Here is an 18,923-nt window from a genome sequence, read left to right on the forward strand (position 1 = left end):
GTGCATCATAGCCTAAGACAGACGAGCCGATGGGAGATATGTGTGGCAGCTTCCAGGTGACACTGAAATCCATGAAATATAATGGGTTTTCAAAGAGAGGGAAGTTATTATGGTAACTTGAAAATCATATTTAAAAAAGATTTAGAAGAATATATCCCCAAGAAATCAGAAGCTTATTTGTCTTTTAAGAGGGGGAAATATTGCATAAAAAGCAAGAAGGTGCCATTGAATTATGCTCCTCTAAATATAAAACTAAGGTTAAAGACTACCTTTTGGAGCACTCTCCCAGCACCTAATCTGGGAACTGGCACTTATATTGTAGTGTCACCCACTGTGACCTACAGCACTTATATTTGCCTATTTGTGTCTGTAAGTTACCCTCCCATCTAGATTGTAAGCTCTACGGGGCAGGGACCTCCTTCCTCTTGTGTCATCGACTCTTAACTTATTGCTGCTGTATTTATTATTATACTTTGTATTTATCTATTATCTTATTAACACCCTGTTTGTATTAATGTATTCTACTGTACATAAGTAGCGCTTTATAAATAAAGATATACATACATACATAAAAGGAATGTTCTGAGAAAAGTTGCGTTTCAGGCTGATTTATGAAAAATTCCTCCAAAAACCCTGCTACTCCATCCAATCTGTTCCACTTCCTGCTGCCTCCTTTCCCAGGCTGTGTGGCACTTAGCACACTGCACTGTAAGATAGGAAGCTAGGCAGGTAGGCTGCCTGATAGGAAACCGAAGTCTGTCTTTGCTTCTGGGAATGCAGTGCTTTGATTGGCAAACCTCTATACTACTGTGCTTTTGACAAGGACCAAAATGACACACCACCCCTCACTAAACCATGGACGGGGACCACAGCAGATCTATGGGGAGTTTCAATAAAGTGGGCTTTTTTCATGATAATTTCAATGATCATTTTTAGCCCACAGTAAAACTGGCACCGTATATTTTTCATTGCTTACAAGATTATGTGGGCTTTCAATTATGCCATGCCTTTAAAGATGTAATGAAAGAAAGGTGGAAGGAGGGACAGGTGTTAGTAGCATTATAGAGTTAGCACTCCACTCACCTTATACTTGTCAGATTCATTCTTAGACTGCAGAAAATGCTTACTCATTTCTTGAGTTAGAACCGACACTGGGTTATCTACCTGTAAAAGGAAAAGTGCAATGTTTTAAGTGTTAATTTTCCTACCCTTTTAAGGTAAAACCTATGTGTCAAAATGGTTATACACTGCCCCTCACCTGTCAGGCTATTAAAGGAATAGAAAAGCTTTGAGACCTAGGTTTAAGGCCATCACACATACAATGCAACCACATTCCTTCTAAACTGAAGCTAAATGTGCATTGAGGTCACACTCACAGATAGTGTCCCCCAACTGAACTCTACTTCAATAAAAAAAAACCAAAAAAAACTCTTAAACTAAGTTAAGAGATTCCCAATATACAAGTACAAGATCCCTTTACATACTACTGGTTGCAAGAAAATGACTCTGATAGAACTGCCAGCACCCAGATGTGAATAACCTATATTTAAGTTCTAACTGGGTGTTCTGTGTCTGTGCTGTCTTCATGCAGTAGCCCATCTCATTTAACACATGGGAAATTCACACACTTTGGCAGACTGTTGGGTAAATGAGCAAGCAATGCTCAAGAACATGGTTATCAGCATTCCTTATACTCACCTCAGCAGAACTTGAGCTCCAGTTACTCCCCTGTACCAACGGAAATACCTATCTATTTAGCACTAAATAACTGAAGCCAAAAAGAACCCTGTTTTTTCAGTATACCACCATGTGCAAAAACAGGATAACATGCCCTACTGATATCCTCCTTGCCAATTATAATGAGCAGATCCAGTGACAGAACAATTTGTAAAGCCTATGTACATTGACTACCAATTTATAGCTTCCAATATTCTTTTCCAAATGATTTAAAGCAGTGCTGTCCAACTTTATTACTTGAAGGGGCAGATTTATCAAAATACGAGTTTAGAACTTCATTACATAAAAATCCACATTTTATTCATTCCTATGGAATTTTTAAAAGCTTATTTATCAAATGGTGAGTTCTAACTTTCACCCATTGATGAATACATTTCTAAAAATCCCATAGGAATGAATAGACTGTAGAGTTTTTATTTAAGCTCACATTTTGATAAATCTGCCCCTTAGTGCACCGATTATTTTCTACATAGCATTTAGAGGGCCAGTTTAAATCAAAGCAATGTTATAAAGTGAAGTTTATGGAGCCTTTAAACAGGCTAGGGGCCAAAATAATCCTTTGTAGGGCCACATCAGGCTCGCAGGCCTCCAGTTGAAGAGCCCTGATTTAAAGGATAAAAAATCTTTTCTCAGTTTGACCAAGTAAATCTATTATGCCTACCATGCATTGTCAAAACGGCAATATTGCTAGTTTGCTTGCCCACTGAGTAGAATGGTCAGATCTGCCACTGGTTCCAGTTTTACACAGATAGGCTACAAATCTTCAATTTACCTGTATATTGAAATGATCAAGGATCGCAGTAAGCTCCTCTTTCTTGTTAGAAACTACAGCACCTAAAAGGAAGATATATGTAGAAACATTAGACATACTGTGCAGTCCTTTCATGTCTCATTTGGGTGGTAAATTTAACTTACCCCATAGAGTAAAACCAGTACAGCACAGAATGTCACTATAAAACAGTACAGCGGATACTTCTTATACCTACACCTCCTCATGGGGATTCACAGTTCATATTGTATCAAGGTGATTAACTTCTGCAAAATAATGTTTTCTAGCTTACGGAGTTCTAGGACATTCATGGGGATCCAGTTTGGCAAATGCAATAAGTGTTCTCTTGCAGTCATCACTTTTGCATTTAACACAAGATAGATCTTTGCAGATCATCATTTAGGAACAAAGCTACTTGCTGACATATAACAATAACAATTTACTAAGATGTGAAACACCCAAAAATATATATTGTTGCCATTATACAATTATTTGGCATTAGCACAAAACCTTGATTATAAAATCTTTTATTTAAAAATGACAAATAAGGTACACATGGTGCATCTCACAGGTTTACCCAGTTCTGACACTGCTGAGGCTCCGAAGTGATCTAGCTCAATAATTAAACCATTAGTTATATGTAGGTTTCTTATATATTCAACCTCAAACTATGATCTAACAAATACAATACAAAAAGTTTGAAATTTGAGCTTTTATTTACAAATGCAAAGCTGTTTTTTCTTCAGTTGTTTGCTACCATCTAGTGGTTGTCTTTAAGATAACATTGCAGGTCAGTGAAAAAAATGTTTTCTAAAAAAAATAAAAAAAGAGCAACCAGAAACTTATCAGAAACTTCGTTATACTTAACAAAAAGTCAACATAAGAGGAAAAAAATTGTAATCTCCATTGCTTTCAAAAGCATGAGTCAATGACTCTGGACTTCAAAACAGGCCCTGGCATTTCAAGTAGATAAAGATCCAAACAGCTCCCTTCAGGCCCAATAAAGAGTGTTTATCTATGGCATCTTATGCCAAAATATACAGATTACCAGCCCAGGCCTGGTGGAAAGAACAGGTTACAAAGAAAGCAAGTAAACAGTAATGCACATCAGGACAGATGCCCAACAGATGCAGCCTCATTCATCTCAGCCTCAGTCATCTCCACAGGCGATGCACAGCCCAACAATGTATTTGTACATCTTTTTCATATTTCCTTTACATAAAGTTTTGCACATTCATCCAGACCACAATCAAAGGCATGACAACTGGCAGCTTTCCAAACACACCTGGTTCAGACCTGGATGGATTCCAGCTGCTCATCGCTAATAGGAAACTTTAGGATGTAAAAAGTGACTCTCGTACCTGTTGCACTTTTCAGCTTGTATGTGCGACTGCCGTCAGTAGTTAGTCGCTGCTGTACTGTTATAGAGTTCCCAAATACATCAGGTTTGTAAGCATCTTGCCCTCTGTTTCGTAATGTAATAAAGATCTCTGCAAAGCTAAAGAGAAATTTTTAGATAAGAAAGTTAGTTATACTATGACTGCACTTGACTAAGAAAATACATACAGGTCCTATCAATGTCTAGATATTGATTACACGGGTTGAATAATCCAGCAAACCATGGTGCAGTCTGAGGCATATAGGTCTCCAAGCCCAATGTAGCCTTCTCACTACTATTTTAAATGCCTCTGCTACTTTCTGCATATAGAATTAGGGATATTTTTATGAAGTTCAATGTGATGAGGCATCACAGAGAACATTTTGGCATACTCACTCACTCACTCACTCACTCACTCACTCACATACACATGGCACTCACAAGCCTGGTGTAGAATGCTCTCCTCTAGGGCTTAAAAATTGCTATGAAAAAAATGGAGCTCACTATAACCACATTTTAACAAGTTGCAGGTAAAACCTAGTTTAACCTTGTTAAATGTATATTGAAGAATTAGAATTCTTAATGAACCAGATAAAATTGAGTGTAGGACTGGCCAGACCGGGGGTGACTGTGACATAGTTGGTCAGCTTGAATATATTGCAATATATGGACAAACAAGCAGGGAGGGCACTGCTTGGTTGCTTAAGGCACAGACTATCTTAATGTCCTATTTATATTGATAATGGGTGACGCAGAGGACCTCTTGTTGTTGTCTATATGAAGTTTTTTTTAAGAGAAGATTTCAGAGATTTTTATGCACTGGGTAAAATCTCATGTACATGAAAGTACAAAGTTTTATAGACACCAGTTATTTTAAACCCCCAAAGCATACACAATCACAATATATTCTTTGACAATTATGATATTCAGCCACTGGCTAGATAAGGAATATTTATCACTCACGTTTGTCCCTCCTTGACAAATCCCTTTATTGATGATCCTCTGTTGGTAACGGCGGCTTTTCCACCCAAGCCCACAATGAGAGCAGTCAATACTGCACTTTTGCCACCTTTGAAAAATAACAAAACAGGCAATTAAACCTGAAAATGGAATTTTAGCTGCATTGGTACAGCCGGAGAATGCTCACTGGCACATTCCCAAGCTTAAAAGCACCAGTGCCAGAGTCACTGCACATTTCCCAAACAACAGAATCAGAGATGATATTAGCAGATTTGTGCACTTCTCTGCCAGCTAAAATACATTGGCAGAGCATACATCCCATGTGGCAAAGTCATAAATGTGCCAAAATAAAGGACAAGTATTTTTAAGGTCAGTAATTATACTTACTCCCATTGTTTCCTATAACAAAGTTAACATTTGGTCCAAAGCGAAAAGGTCCCAGCATTGAATGACACATGAAGTTTCTCAGAGAGATGGATTCAATGATCCCAACGTCACCTGTGCCCTTTAAAACAATAAATGGGTTGAGTATAAAGTTATCGCTTAAATCGTCTTTTACTGTATATTAATAGGAAGCCCTTCCACTTTTATCCAAGCAAGTCACAGAAGAACATTATATCCAAGGATTTTAACTTTTCTATGCATGATGAGTTCAGCTTGTCTTTCTACAGATTTTTAAGGACAAACATTATTAGAAGAAGAGTAAATATGGATTCTAACAAATGATTTACCTGTATGCAACAAGGGTTAGAATTAGATAACCAGTCACTGCTTTGGAGCACAGGAGTGCTCCTAAGCAAGCCAGTGATTACTTAGAGAAATATTAATACTCACGCAATATTTAATCCTTACATGGTTGTGCTATACAAAACTTAAACATAGGCACTTTAATATAGCCCAAAAAGCGTAAGGCTATTTTCAATGATCTTAAAGAGGACGTAAGGCTCCAAAATAAATTCTTACATCAGTTACTCATGTGGCAAAGGGTGTACAGCAAAGCATGCAGCTTTATGCCACATAAGATGCAGAGCCTTTTTCCATAATTTCCCCAATATGCCCCTTAATCTGTGCATTTAGTGGTTTTAGGTACATGTGACCCTTGGCAGAACAGAAGCCTTAAACATAGAGGTTTAGGGCTGTGCCGCAGGAACCCAGAAATGTACATTTTTGCTGCATAGGGTTGCTAGCAGTGGCTTGCATCACAGCAACTAGTGCCGTGAATTTTATTTGAAACCAAGAGTGGGTGTAGCTTAGCAGGCTAGTAAGGGTGGCTTTGTGTATGTAAATCTTAATTCATATAGAGCTACATGTATATGCATTTTTACTATGCATAGACTACAGTGATAAGAAGCTGGATATATGGAGTATATGCATATAGTGGGAGCCTATATTAAAATGGATGGTTAATAGCAATGGCTACAATTAAAACATTAAAAGGATATGTTTGTTTTTTTTTTGGTAACATAAATGGGTATTTGCAACTTACTGACTGAGAAGCGCTGCCACGCTGGGAAGAAGCTAAGGACATGGAATTATCATAATCAAGGGTATCAAGTGAGTTATTGGCTTCTTTCCGTTGCTTTTTGTTGTGCCCATAGTCATTAGAGGCGCTGGGTCCGGCCTGAACATAATCCTCCTCATCGTATGTGTCGTCCACCTCTTGCCTTTGTTTTTTCCGTTGTGAAGAGGGCGCGATGGGGCTGCCTTCCTTTCTCTTGCCCATTGCTGCAGAAGAACAGCAAAAAGAGCAATTCAGTGAACATTGAACCCCACGGCAGATGCTTCACTTAATATTTAATAGAGCACCAAGCTCCAGAACATTAAACAGTGGGTAGCGTACCCTGGTACCCAAGGGTGAGAGCCCTACCGCTGCCTGCATCCCACAAATCTTTGCTCTGCCACTGCCTGATCCCCCAAATACTTGTTCTGCCTGTCGGCATCTCCAACTCTGAGAGTGCACGTATTTTCAGGAACAAAAGCATCCATTGCAATCCCAGAGGGAAGGTGGAACACTACTGCCACTGACCATGGCAAGATTAGGCCTGCTTTGCCTGCAGCTGTTGCCATGCCGACTGTGTGGGCATACCTTGGCATGCACATATCCCCAGTGCCACACTGTTGTTTTGATGCAAGAGGCAAACTGTGCCACTCAGGAAAAAATGGGCTTTGGGTAGTGGGACAAAGGCAAAGTTGCTGGGTTGCGCTACCGTAGGCGTCAGTATTAGGGGAGTCCACCGAGCGGTGACAGATGCCCTTTACTGCCGTCATGACACCTCAAAATGGTTGCAGGCCAGCAGGGGTTACCCTGACTGCACAGTTCTATGTATATAAAAGGAATGACTCAGGAGGCCGGCTATTGCCTGTGTGGGACCCCACTTGTATGTATCCCCCCCCCCTTTACTATTGGTCTCTCCCACTCTGGCTCTGCTCCTGCTGGGATGCCAGGGCCACACTCACTGCCCATTTACACATATCTGTTATCCAGCTCTCTGATAGGCTAACAAGCCTGCCCCATAATGATAAGCACTAGCCCAACCCTAGCTATATCAGGGAACATCGACCACTCTTCCATAAGTGTAGAACTACAGCTCCCAGCACCTTCCATAAGCCAAACTGCTTGATATAAACTTCAATCGCTCACTTGATTGAATGACAGCTCTGCGTTATTCCCTACTACCTGCCTCTCCTCTCTCTCTCATACAAGTGCCACTCACACCGGCGCAACTAATACAACTAGGCAGCAGTCTATAAAGTACCTACCTTACAGCGCTTAGTAGTACCGACAGCAGCACCCGCTCGCACACTTTCCCTCACACATTCAGTGGCCAGTTTTCCTCAACCTAGTCTGGCGCCTAGCAGAATCCCCGCCCAGGAGGCGGAGCCAGGCCTTTCTTCCGGATACACTGTAACGTGAGTAATGTGGCGGGACTTGGTTGTCAGAGCGGACTGGTCACGTGGTTTGGCACTTGCGCTATAAAAGGCCGGGCACTGAGGCCGCCTCACAATGTAGAGGGCTTTGTAGGGATGCGGACTTGTAGTAGTGGGGTCTGTGGGGTTATTATTATTTTTTTTTCTTCATCTTTGTTTCTTTTTAGAAATAATCCCTCATCTTAGGGGTATATTTATCATGCTGTGTAAAAAGTGGAGTAAAACATCACCAGTGATGTTGCTCATAGCAGCCAATCAGATGCTTTCCTTTGGTTTTCTAACTGTTGACATAGAATTGCTGATTGGTTGCCCTGAGCAACATCACTGGTAATGCTTCACTCCACTTTTTACACAGCATGATAAATATACCCCTTAGAGTACTAGGAAAAAACAAACCCCTCCCTCTCCAGCTATTTCCCTTGCACCAAGTAACATTGATCAGTTTTTCTAGTGTCCTCAGGAGGCATGGACTCAGGGCTACTAGAGCCCTGCAACCAGGTTGTCCTGGGTCCAGATTTATCAGGACACCTGGGGAGCAGCCTATTGATTTACACAAAGTAGATAGTCCCCAAGACAACCCCCCCCCCCCCCTCTCTGTGGCATTATTTCATCCGGGGTCTTAAATCGTAAAATGTCATTTCAGCTGCAATGTTTTCCCAAAGTTGCAGCATCCTGCCTAGTTTTTTTAGCGTTGTTCCAGTAGCTGGTAGGAGTTGAGTCTGGTCCTTCAAACCAAATTTCCAAATTATCTGCCCATGTATGGGGCTCCTCTAGAGGCCTGCCCTATCGATATCTGGGTAAAAATCAGAGTAGGTGGTTTGATTTTTCTGTCAGATTGTGGAACGCATCAGCTCATTGTCCCCCTGGTTGTAATGCAATTGTTTGGCAATAGGGCTAAACTATTGCATTCGCATGATATCCTCCACCCAAGATGGCCTTATTGAGGAAAAGATTCTCTCATTTGACAACCTCCCTAAGGGAGCACCTTCACAAAAAATATTATAGAGACTTGTTGGGCAGAGAGGGCAACTATCATGGGGAGCAAGCATTAAAGAGTCCCCTTTGGGGAGGAAATGTGAGCTGAACACCAGTGCAATTCTTTCATTTTTGTGGGTATGTACCCAGGGGCACTGCTGCCATAAACAAGTTGAGAAACTCACCTCAGGCGGCAGCAGGTGGAAAGTTATCAAGGGAAAAATCCAACTTTAATAGACAAAATTCAGATTGCGCTCTCTGCACTAGTAATGTGCCCCCCCCCCCATACACACCTGTGATGCTCGGAAAGGAAAGGGAATCCTAAAGGCTGCCTCAGTGTGGCATAGACCCTAGAGACGCCCCTGTATGTACCATGAAGAGCAGAAACCAGCACCAAACGGATATTCAGTGGCAGTGTTTGTTCCACAAGGGTGCAGACCCACAGGGAACACTGAGATAACCTGTCATGAATGCCACCACAGACGTATGTGACCAGGCGGGCGGCTGTAAGGGTTAACACATCAACTACACGGTTTCTCGCTACCTTGTGCAATCAACCCCAAACAGCCCCAACCCGCCAAACTTACAAACTGCCACCACCACGTTTTAAAGGCCGCAAGCACCCAAGTGTAGATGTTCTATTGCACACTGACGCTTCACAGAGGCAAATCACCCTAGACTTCCTAGCTAAGCACTCTAGCAGACAATGCAAGTTAGTCTACAGACAACACATAACTTTCCCACAAGCAAACAAAGGGTTAAGCAGACACACTTTCCTTCTAACTAGCAAGGGGTTAAAAATCATTTTACATACACACTCTGTGTAAGGCATAAAGGTTCATGTAGAGCACAAAGACAAACTTATTAAATTTTTTATTTTATAATCCAAAGTGGACAGTGCATATATTATATAAAAACAGTTAAGGTTACAAAATGACATAAAAGTTTCAAACAGTTATAAAATAAAAAGGGATAAAAATGCAGAAACCTACATACATCACCAATAGAATGATCCTATGTAATTCCTGTTACCGGGGGGAGACTTGCTGTTCTGGTGACATTTTATTTTCCAGCTAGGCTCAAATACTTATGGGTATTCAACAAAATTATGGAACCATGAGCATTATGTGGGAAATGGAATTCTATTTTTATAGACACCAAACATACCAGGCCTAACACATATTATTCTGGTTTTATCAGAATATTAGATAATCCCGAGATGGATCATCATAACATGGGAGTGTTTGGAGTCTGTGGGGAGCCCTAGCTACAAGCTAATGGCTGGGCGCCATGATTTTTATCTTTGGTGAAAGATATTTATTTTACAGTCCCAAAGAAATATTAGCTAAGAATCTGCCCTAAGACAGACCACTCCACTGTAGCACAGGTAGGATAATTTAGTTACTTTGTTGATACATTTGGCCCTGTCTGGCTCTTCACACCTCTCAGTCCCCTAGCCAGACAGTCCGTCTTCACCGTCTTTTAGGGGGTATTTGTGAATTACCCCCTACTGTGAAGGGTTTCCCTCAAATGTGGATTCCAAACAGACTTTTTAAATTGAAAACTTAACCCTTTACTGCTCCAACATGACACCACCCATTGGGGTATTATAGAGGTGACAGGGAGTTACGGTAAGTGGTGCAATCCAGGGTACCTGATAGGCTAGGAAGTGATGAGGATAGTGAATGGTGGGAAAATATGCTAAAAATAGTGGTGTGCAAATGGGCCGAGGGCCAGCTGTTACCTCAGCTCTAGTTGAAGAGAGGTTTCCCACCCACAAAAAAAAATCGTATAATTGTAGCTAGAGGAAAGTGGAGGGAGCATTTAGGCATTTATCCCATGGCTGGGAAAAAGCTAGGATATTTATAAAGATATATAGGCAGCCTGCAGGGTAATGAGCAGGGACTGGTTAGGAGATTATGAATGTAATGTTTATATTGTTATGTGGTTAATTCTAGTTATTGGTTTAAATGTTGCTCGGGCCTGTCTCCAACCTATTAATTGGTGCGTTGTGTTTATTGGGATTGGGTTCAGAATGATACAACTTACCTTTACTATGAGCTCTTGCAGTTTCAGTGTACCTAAGCATGTTCTTGAGCCTACACTCCTATTTAGAGAAAACTACAACACCCCCTGGAAAAACAAAGCGCTGTGATGGTTTTGTAAAAGTGACCCATAAAAGTAGCTTTGACCCTAAAAGTAGGAAGCCCTCCACTTTAGGGTGACTATGAAATTGGTGGTGACTCTGACTGGTTAGACTGTGAAACTGGGTGTTGCTATAAACACTCAACTCCCTAAATCTCACCCAGAATTCCCAGCTACCCAGACACCTATTTGCACACCGGGGAATATACAGTCTATTTCAGACTATGGCTTCATTAGTTAACAAGGACAAAACTCATTCAGTTTTGTATTTATTATACTAAAAAGTGGACAGAACATATACAAAATGTATAAACAATGATGGTATAAAAAATGATGATACTTAGTCCCTCTGCTTTCCAAAGTGAATGGTGCACAGATTCCCTTAAAAGCAGAAAGACTTCAAGTACCAGAATCCATCACTTTAGGATGGAACTAAGTGAGGGAGAGGTTTTATTACACTGCGAGCCCAAAAGGATTTGGAACTGACCCAGTAAGCACAGAGACAGATTTAACATGGTTTCCTTTTAGTCAGGTACAGTTATGGGACCTGACCCAGAATGTTCGGGACCTGGGGTTTTCCAGATAAGGGGTCTTTATGTAATTTGAATCTTCATACCTCAAGTCTACTAAAAAATCATATAAACATTAATTAAACCCAACTGGATTTTTTTCCCACCAATATAGATTCATGCAGCTTAGCTGGGATTAAGTACAAGGTCCTGTTTTATTATTACAGAGAAAAGGGAATCATTTAACCATTAAATAACCCAATAGGGCTGTTCTGCCCCAATAAGGGGTAATTATATCTTAGTTGGGATTAAGTACAAGGTACTGTTTTATTATTACAGAAAAAAAGGAAATAGTTTAAAAAATTCAATCTGATTAAAATGGAGTCTATGAGAGAGGGCATTCCTGTAATTTGGAGCTTTCCACATAATGGGTTTGTGGATAAAATAGCCTAGACCTGTAAATCTATGCAAAAAAAAAAATATTTATTTTTGGAAGTTCAGATAGCGTTTCTGCATTTTTTCCATAATCTCAATTGAATGAGCTTATATCAAAAAGGGGAGGTATAATTCACCTTTAAAGTAAAGCCCAACAAAAATTAGGTTTCAAAAACCTTAAAAATAGACCTTTACACTAGAATAAAAAAAAAAATAATGATACAAAAATATAATTCTGAATAAGAAATGTAAAATAAGATACAAACCCAGATATGAAATAAAAGGCAATAAATCTGTCCAGGAGCAGTAACTTAAAGCAACCAATAAGATGTTTGTTTTTAAACAGGTGCCCAGTAAATGCTACCTGCTGATTGGTTACTATGGGTTACTGCTCCTGGGCAAATTTAATGCCATTTATTACATAACCCCAAAAGTTTGGGCAGGAGCAGTAACTCATAACAACCAATAAGATGTTTACTGTCCAACAGGTACCGCAGTGACAGATGGGTAGATTAGTTGCCCAGCGACAAATTTTAGTTGTCGCAGGCGGCTAATCTCCCCGCAATGCCATCCCACCAGCAAGAATGTAAATCGCCGGTGGGATGGCATATGCGTTGCTATGATTTCCGGAAGTCGCCCGAAGTTGCCTTGAGAGGAATCTCCCCGTGTGCCACTGCCCTAAAAGTTACTAGATTGGTTGCTAGAGATGACTAGACCTAAACTTTGAACCTTTTATTATGTTAATCCTTAGGGTGTTATTATTTAACACAGATGATTGCTCAAGATCTAGTAACCCTGAACAACCAATCAGCAGGTAACGATCCCTGGTACATCTGATAGGATTAAACTATACAAACTTAAGTGTTCCACCTGGTGTTGGTAATTACATAACATTATTTATATACAGTAGGTAAATGGGTAAATATAAAGTTACAAACAATCAATATAAAATCCCATGTATAAAATGTAGAACTACTGGAGGAGGATTGAATTATTCCTCATCTTCTGTCTCTTGATTTAATGGCTGGAAAGGCAGCGTTGTTTGCCCCCTTTCAGGATCTTTCATTCGAAGAATTCTGATGATGCTGCTAGAAGGTAAGGAGCTGCAGAGATAGGATACGTAATATTACAGGGCTGGAAGTACGAACACATACAATTGATCACAAAGGGCTTTTTGGAAAAATTATATTTATATATATATTTATATATATATATATAGTTGGCAGAAATGCTGGCAGATTGCTGACTGATGTTTTTTACATTTTGGTGCAATCCTAAATTCTGTGATGACATAGCCTGTCACTTTTTAGCCAGTGGGGGCTGTTTGGGTCTTTGTGTAATCAGTTTGCATGTGACACATGTGACATTTGCCAGAAGAGGGGACTCTTGCACCAATTGTGGGGCACAGAAGGAAGTTTGCATGAAAAAACATAATTTTGTACTTATGACCCACCACTTTCTGTGCAAATACTTTTTAGTGCTCACAAAGTATCATTTTTGAGCATAGTCAAAAAAAATTAGAGGGAACACTGTTAAAGTGGGAAGACTATAAGTCAGGGTAAACAGGACTGGATGGGCTGTGGGTGGGACTCCCTGGACCAGGGTGACGTGGCCTTGGGTTTCTAATCCCTGATCCCTGGCCACCAGTTTCCATTGTTAAATACAAGTTCAGATTAAAGCTGGCCATACACGCACCGATAAGATCATACAAAACCTTGTTTCGTACAATATTCGGTGCGTGTATGGCAACTCAGTAAGGCGACCGATATCGCAGAAGTCTGCAGATATCTGATGACTCGCCGATCAGGCGGGTTAAAAGATTTTGATCGGGCGCCACTGAAGGCGCCTGAGCAAAATCTACCTTCAGGGCTGAATCGGCAGAAGGAGGTAGAAATCCTATATGCTTCTACCTCCATATCTGACTATTCAGCCCTGAACGTCAGTGGAGGGTTGGAACGATCTTTTGTGTGACCGATGGTTGCACGAAAGATCCAAAATCGCCACATGTGTGGCCACCTTAAAGGGACAGTAACACCAAAAAATTAAAGTGTATAAAAGTAATTACTATATAATGTAATTCTGCCCTGTACTGGTACAACTGGTGTGTTTTCCTTAGACTACTATAGTTTATATAATAAAGCTTCTGTGTAGCCACGGGGGCAGCCATTTACAGGAGAAAAGGCACAGGTTACTTAGCAGGTAACAGATAAAACCCCATTATATTCTACAAAGCTTATCTGTTATCTGCTATGTAACCTGTGCCTTTTCTCCTTTTTCCCAGCTTCAATGGCTGCCCCCGTGTTGACATAGCAGCTCATTTATATAAACTATAGTAGCTTTTCTGTTACAAACTTACCAGTTTTACCAGTGCAGGGCAACTGTACATTATATTTTAATTACTTTAAAACACTTTAATTTTTTGGTGTTACTGTCCCTTTAAGGGAGGATGCAGGGGACGAGACCCAGAAGGAAAAGGAGCAATTTTTATTATTTTAATGTCCACATCAGGTGAACACATTAACAATGCACTAAGCAGCCATGGTAAAGTGGGATGGTGAGAGATGATGCTCACTTACCTCATATTCTGTGGCGTTAGAAAAATAAACTGCCGAAACCTCTGTAAAGCTGCTACTTTGAGCATCATATCCATTGATATCCTTCTGTTTACCATGTCCTGGACAAAATGAGAGGATGTAAGCAAATATTCATATACATGCATAGCCAATTCCATAGGGTTGGCCAAATGATCAGTAAGTCCTGGGCAATTACCTACAGGTGGGACTCTGGCTATCCCAGATAGTTAGATTTTCTACTCTTGATTGTTAGGGTGTAATTAGATAAAAAAATTGTTCAGCATATGCTAATGAAGGGACCAATAGGGTTAATATGCCCCTATGTTTTTAAGCCCTACGATTTCCTATATCATGCTGTTACTGGGCAGAGGCCCATGTATCTAGTGTTCCATTAGCATATGTGCCTTATTGGTTAACAGGGAGACTACTCCCTTGGCACTACACTGAGCCTGGGATCAACAGGGCCCCGGTAAAGCTTCTACCCTAGAGTCTGCATCTAGCTCTAGTGAAGTCGGGGAACAGGGACCCGTGAATGAGGAGTAGTAAGAGGAAAATTTGTAAGAGCACTTTCTAGGAAAGTGAGATTTGTTAGAAAGAGCAGTTTCTGGCTCCAACCAGGAGAGATTAGCTGGAAGTACTCTTCCCTACAGGCATTGTTGGCTTAGTGCAGGACCACGGTTAAGAAGCAGGTATCAGGTCAGTTCCTATGCCTAAACCGGTGGACACCATACGTTTCTAATTGTTGTGCAATTGCCTGATATCTCCTCTGTGTGACACCTTGTGGATCATTGTCTTTGACAATAAACAAGTTCTGGTTTACCATAAAAGAACCTTCTGGCGCCCATTCTTTTGTTTGCTTGCACACAGCTTAAGTGAGTTGTAGTTGCACTACACCCCAAGGATATTTCCAAATAGCGAAAGCCCATCTGGCATGTAGAGTACTATGTGCCTCATGCTCTAAAGCCTATCTATCTGGTATTTCTTGTTGTTACAGTCAAATAGGGGTTACACTAAGAATCCAGCTTAGAAAATATAACTGGGATATTCCAAGTAATGATTTGGGATAACAAGTGCTCCATTTGTAAACTTGTCCCTAGGGAACAAGCATCCAGCATTTGCCTGTTAATAGCTTAGGGTAAGTGCTGAATAAGCAAGGATTATGTTACAAAACATCCGCAATTAATAAATTCATCTCACCATGTAGACATCAAACTCATCCAAGCACCTGAATGGTGACTCTGCTATAGACCAGAGAGAGAGGATAAAGCACACAGTGGAGAATGATCGCTCTCCACCAGAAAGACATCTCATATCACTCAGTTCTGCTTTGTTCCCATCTCCTGGTTGGACCTGGAATAAGAACATCTGGAGTTAGTTTATATCAGAGTACAAAATCACACAGTAATTAATACTCTACGTAGGCCCAATATCAAAAGATCTATGAACTTGTGCTGTATGCTGGACTACAGATTTACTGTAATTGGGGCTGATGTACTACTGCATGTATGATAAGCTAAACACGTGTTAGCAGGTATTTAATGTTACAGGATACTAAAAAGGAAAAGCAACCACAATTTGGAATGTATTATGATGATGTATGGATCATAACATTCCAAAAAGGTTAGTAACACTGAGAGCTGTGAAACTGTGGAATTCTCTCCCTGAAGTGGAGAGGATGGCAAGGGGTTGGATGGCTTTTTAGGAGAATGGTGAAACCAGTAAATCAAATCCATACACAACTGATAATCCATTGATAATCAATTGTTAGTCAGTAAAATATCCCTTAAAGGGCCAAGTGGCTTCAAGAAGAAGGGGTTGGATGGCTTTTTAGGAGAATAGTGAAACCAGCAACCAGCGTTATGATATGTAGTTTACGGGACTGAGTTATAAATTACTTATCCCTCCTAATTATTAGACACAGTTCAATGCACAGATTCTTTCTTATAGACTTACAGTTATTGACAGAGTCTCATTCTTATGGTCAAAGCTGATCTTGCCAGAGTAGGCCCTCTGTGACAGCAACCAGATAAAGTAACACTTGCACCGGAGAGTCAGGCTCCTTAAATTCATAGAGGTACAAACAAAGCACAGGTCAATACTTTTAAAATATTAAATAATTTTATATCATATTTAAAAAGACCAACCATGTCCCGAACTGCTCTATGTTGTGGAAATGTGTTTGTGTTGTATTCGATGAGAGAAGGGTTGATTTAATTTCATATCAGGATTTATCTTTCTCCTCCTGAGCTCATGGAGGCAAAATTATAGCAAAACACGGGAGCACCTACCGCCCATACCTAGTGTGCTGCACGCAGGACCTCTCCCAAAGGATCCAGGGTATATAGTTACTAATAGAAAAAATATATAGCGGAGCACCACGAGGATAAGGATAAAAAGTCAGTCTTTATTCCAACATCAATAAAAGGCACATAAATATCCCCAAGGACCTACGCTTGACGCGTTTCGTGGCGTCCCGCCACTTCCTCAGAAGCATTCTCCTGAGCTCATAAAATGAAAATGTAATGGAGAATTTGAGGTTAATAACTCTATTTGTAATCCCCTTTACATAGATTGTACTGGATACATCAATTAAATGGAAATATCACTGTGGATAAAGTAAGGTGATGAAATAATTTTACGTTTTCTGGTGTTTTATGAAAGCTACAAGGTAGGCTTGCCATATGTTTAGGCTCTCAGAGTAGCCTACAGGCTAACAAAGCTAACTGCAAGTGTTCATAGTGAAACTGGGTGAAACATAAAACAATGAGGGGATTAACTTCTCCTTGAAAATGTGTCAAGGACAGGCTGTCACTGACTATTCTATTCCTGTACTATTCTAAGCCTCCATATATATTTTTTTTGAACAAAAAACAGTTAACTAAACATTAATAAATCACAAATTACGGGAGTTATTTTCGGAAAAATTATTTTTCAGGGAACATTTCTAAAAAAAATACGCACATTTTTTTAAAAAAAAAAACAATATCAGAAAAATCAAGTACTGACAAAAACCCATTTGTAAATCTCAAAAATATCTAGAAGTAAAAAAAATAAAACAACTTTTTCTCAAAATTGTAAATGTGCCCCTAGGTATTACAGCCAAGTATAAGCAGGTTTCTAAAGTGCCAAACCAGGCAACAGATGCTATTTACTCCTAAGGGGTTGGGGGGCGGATGTGTGGCCATTGGGGTTCATAAAAAGCTTGGGCAAGTCTGCGCCAATGCAGTACCCCACATCAAGCAGACAGCGCCAGATTTCAAATCCGAGCGCCCGGAGGCCGCCCCGCTCAGCCGCCCCCTGCGCATGCGCGTTTGCAACTCACCCAGCGCACGCATGCGCAACTCACCACCTAACACCCCCCCCCCCAGCGCACGCATGCGCATTTGTGCGGGCACCGATATGAACACATACGGAGCAGCGGGGAGAGGTCCCTGCTGCTCCCTATGGGAGCAGAACGTCGGTGCGGCGGGGCGGCATGCCGCCCCTAAATGTTTGCCGCCCTAGGCCCGGGCCTTTGTGGCCTCGCCACAAATCCGGGCCTGCAAGCAGACATTTACTACCAGTTTCTAAAGTGCAGCAGATTGATCAAAGTGAGTTAGGTGCTCAGTTTTAATCAGCTCTCTTTTAGAAGTTGGTTCACTTTCAGGCAAAGGCATGGGAAGATTTCTATATGTCTGGCTCATTATGGCCAAATTGGCTCACACCCATTTGTACTCAGTTTTAGCTGATGGGATAAAGGAAGCAATAGCCTTATCTATGGATGCTGGGAAAGGCAGGCATGTTGGCTTAAAAAGGCCATACACCAGCTGACCTGGGGCCTAAATAGAAAAATATTTTCTAAATTGGCAGTCCACAGAGATGGCCACAAACCTTTGTTCTGATGGTTTAGGCACACTCAAAGTTCCCCATATGCCACTGAACACTGGCTGACTGCATCACAGCATCAACAGTCTAATAATTAATTCTCTACAGAAAATAATGGGGCCACAATTTATTCCTACACCATTTCTGTTGCAAACATTCTGTGTCCAGACTAAATGCAATGTAATTTTATTATCTATGTGGAGTACAGTCTATTTTTATTTGTATCTGTATAAATAATTGTTTCCTCAAACTTTTTTAAACATGAAGACATTTTTATGCTAAACATTTCAAGGCATTCTTATTTATTCTATATTTTGGTACCAACACTTGCCTCTGCTGTACAGTTTGTCTAGAAATAATAAAAGGCTTAATAAAGTAAACCTTAAAAAAATGTTTTTTAACAGTATATTTATACAGGTATAGGATCTGTTATCCAGAATGCTCGGGACCAAGGGTATCCGGAATAAGGAGTCTTTCCATAATTTAGATCTCCATAACTTAAGTCTACTAAAAAATCAATAAAACGTTAATTAAACCCAGTAGGATTGTTTTACATCCAATAAGGATTATTTATATCTTAGTTGGGATCAAGTACAGGTACTGTTTTATTATTACAGAGAAAAGGGAATCATTTAACCATTAAATAAACC

General features: G+C 40.4%; 2 protein-coding genes across 2 annotated transcripts in view; both read right to left on the reverse strand.

The window, feature by feature from the left end:
• Window positions 1-7,764, reverse strand: part of smc6.1 (structural maintenance of chromosomes 6, gene 1) — a 49,630-nt gene extending 41,866 nt beyond the window's left edge. Inside the window, exons 1-7 of the mRNA XM_004918198.4 lie at window positions 7,605-7,764; window positions 6,331-6,569; window positions 5,232-5,349; window positions 4,848-4,953; window positions 3,868-4,004; window positions 2,510-2,571; window positions 1,084-1,164 (exon numbers count right to left, since the gene is read on the reverse strand). Of these exons, the coding sequence (XP_004918255.2) occupies window positions 1,084-1,164; window positions 2,510-2,571; window positions 3,868-4,004; window positions 4,848-4,953; window positions 5,232-5,349; window positions 6,331-6,567 (741 nt within the window). The 5' untranslated portion in view covers window positions 6,568-6,569; window positions 7,605-7,764. The remainder of the gene's footprint in view (window positions 1-1,083; window positions 1,165-2,509; window positions 2,572-3,867; window positions 4,005-4,847; window positions 4,954-5,231; window positions 5,350-6,330; window positions 6,570-7,604) is intronic.
• A 4,487-nt stretch (window positions 7,765-12,251) lies between these two features.
• Window positions 12,252-18,923, reverse strand: part of LOC100496941 (structural maintenance of chromosomes protein 6) — a 44,780-nt gene continuing 38,108 nt past the window's right edge. The window contains exons 23-26 of the mRNA XM_018094061.2: window positions 16,363-16,468; window positions 15,607-15,759; window positions 14,413-14,510; window positions 12,252-12,939 (exon numbers count right to left, since the gene is read on the reverse strand). Coding sequence (XP_017949550.2) covers window positions 12,828-12,939; window positions 14,413-14,510; window positions 15,607-15,759; window positions 16,363-16,468 — 469 coding nt within the window. The 3' untranslated portion in view covers window positions 12,252-12,827. The remainder of the gene's footprint in view (window positions 12,940-14,412; window positions 14,511-15,606; window positions 15,760-16,362; window positions 16,469-18,923) is intronic.

The sequence above is a fragment of the Xenopus tropicalis genome, chromosome 5, assembly GCF_000004195.4.
Source record: "Xenopus tropicalis strain Nigerian chromosome 5, UCB_Xtro_10.0, whole genome shotgun sequence".
Taxonomy (NCBI): domain Eukaryota; kingdom Metazoa; phylum Chordata; class Amphibia; order Anura; family Pipidae; genus Xenopus; species Xenopus tropicalis.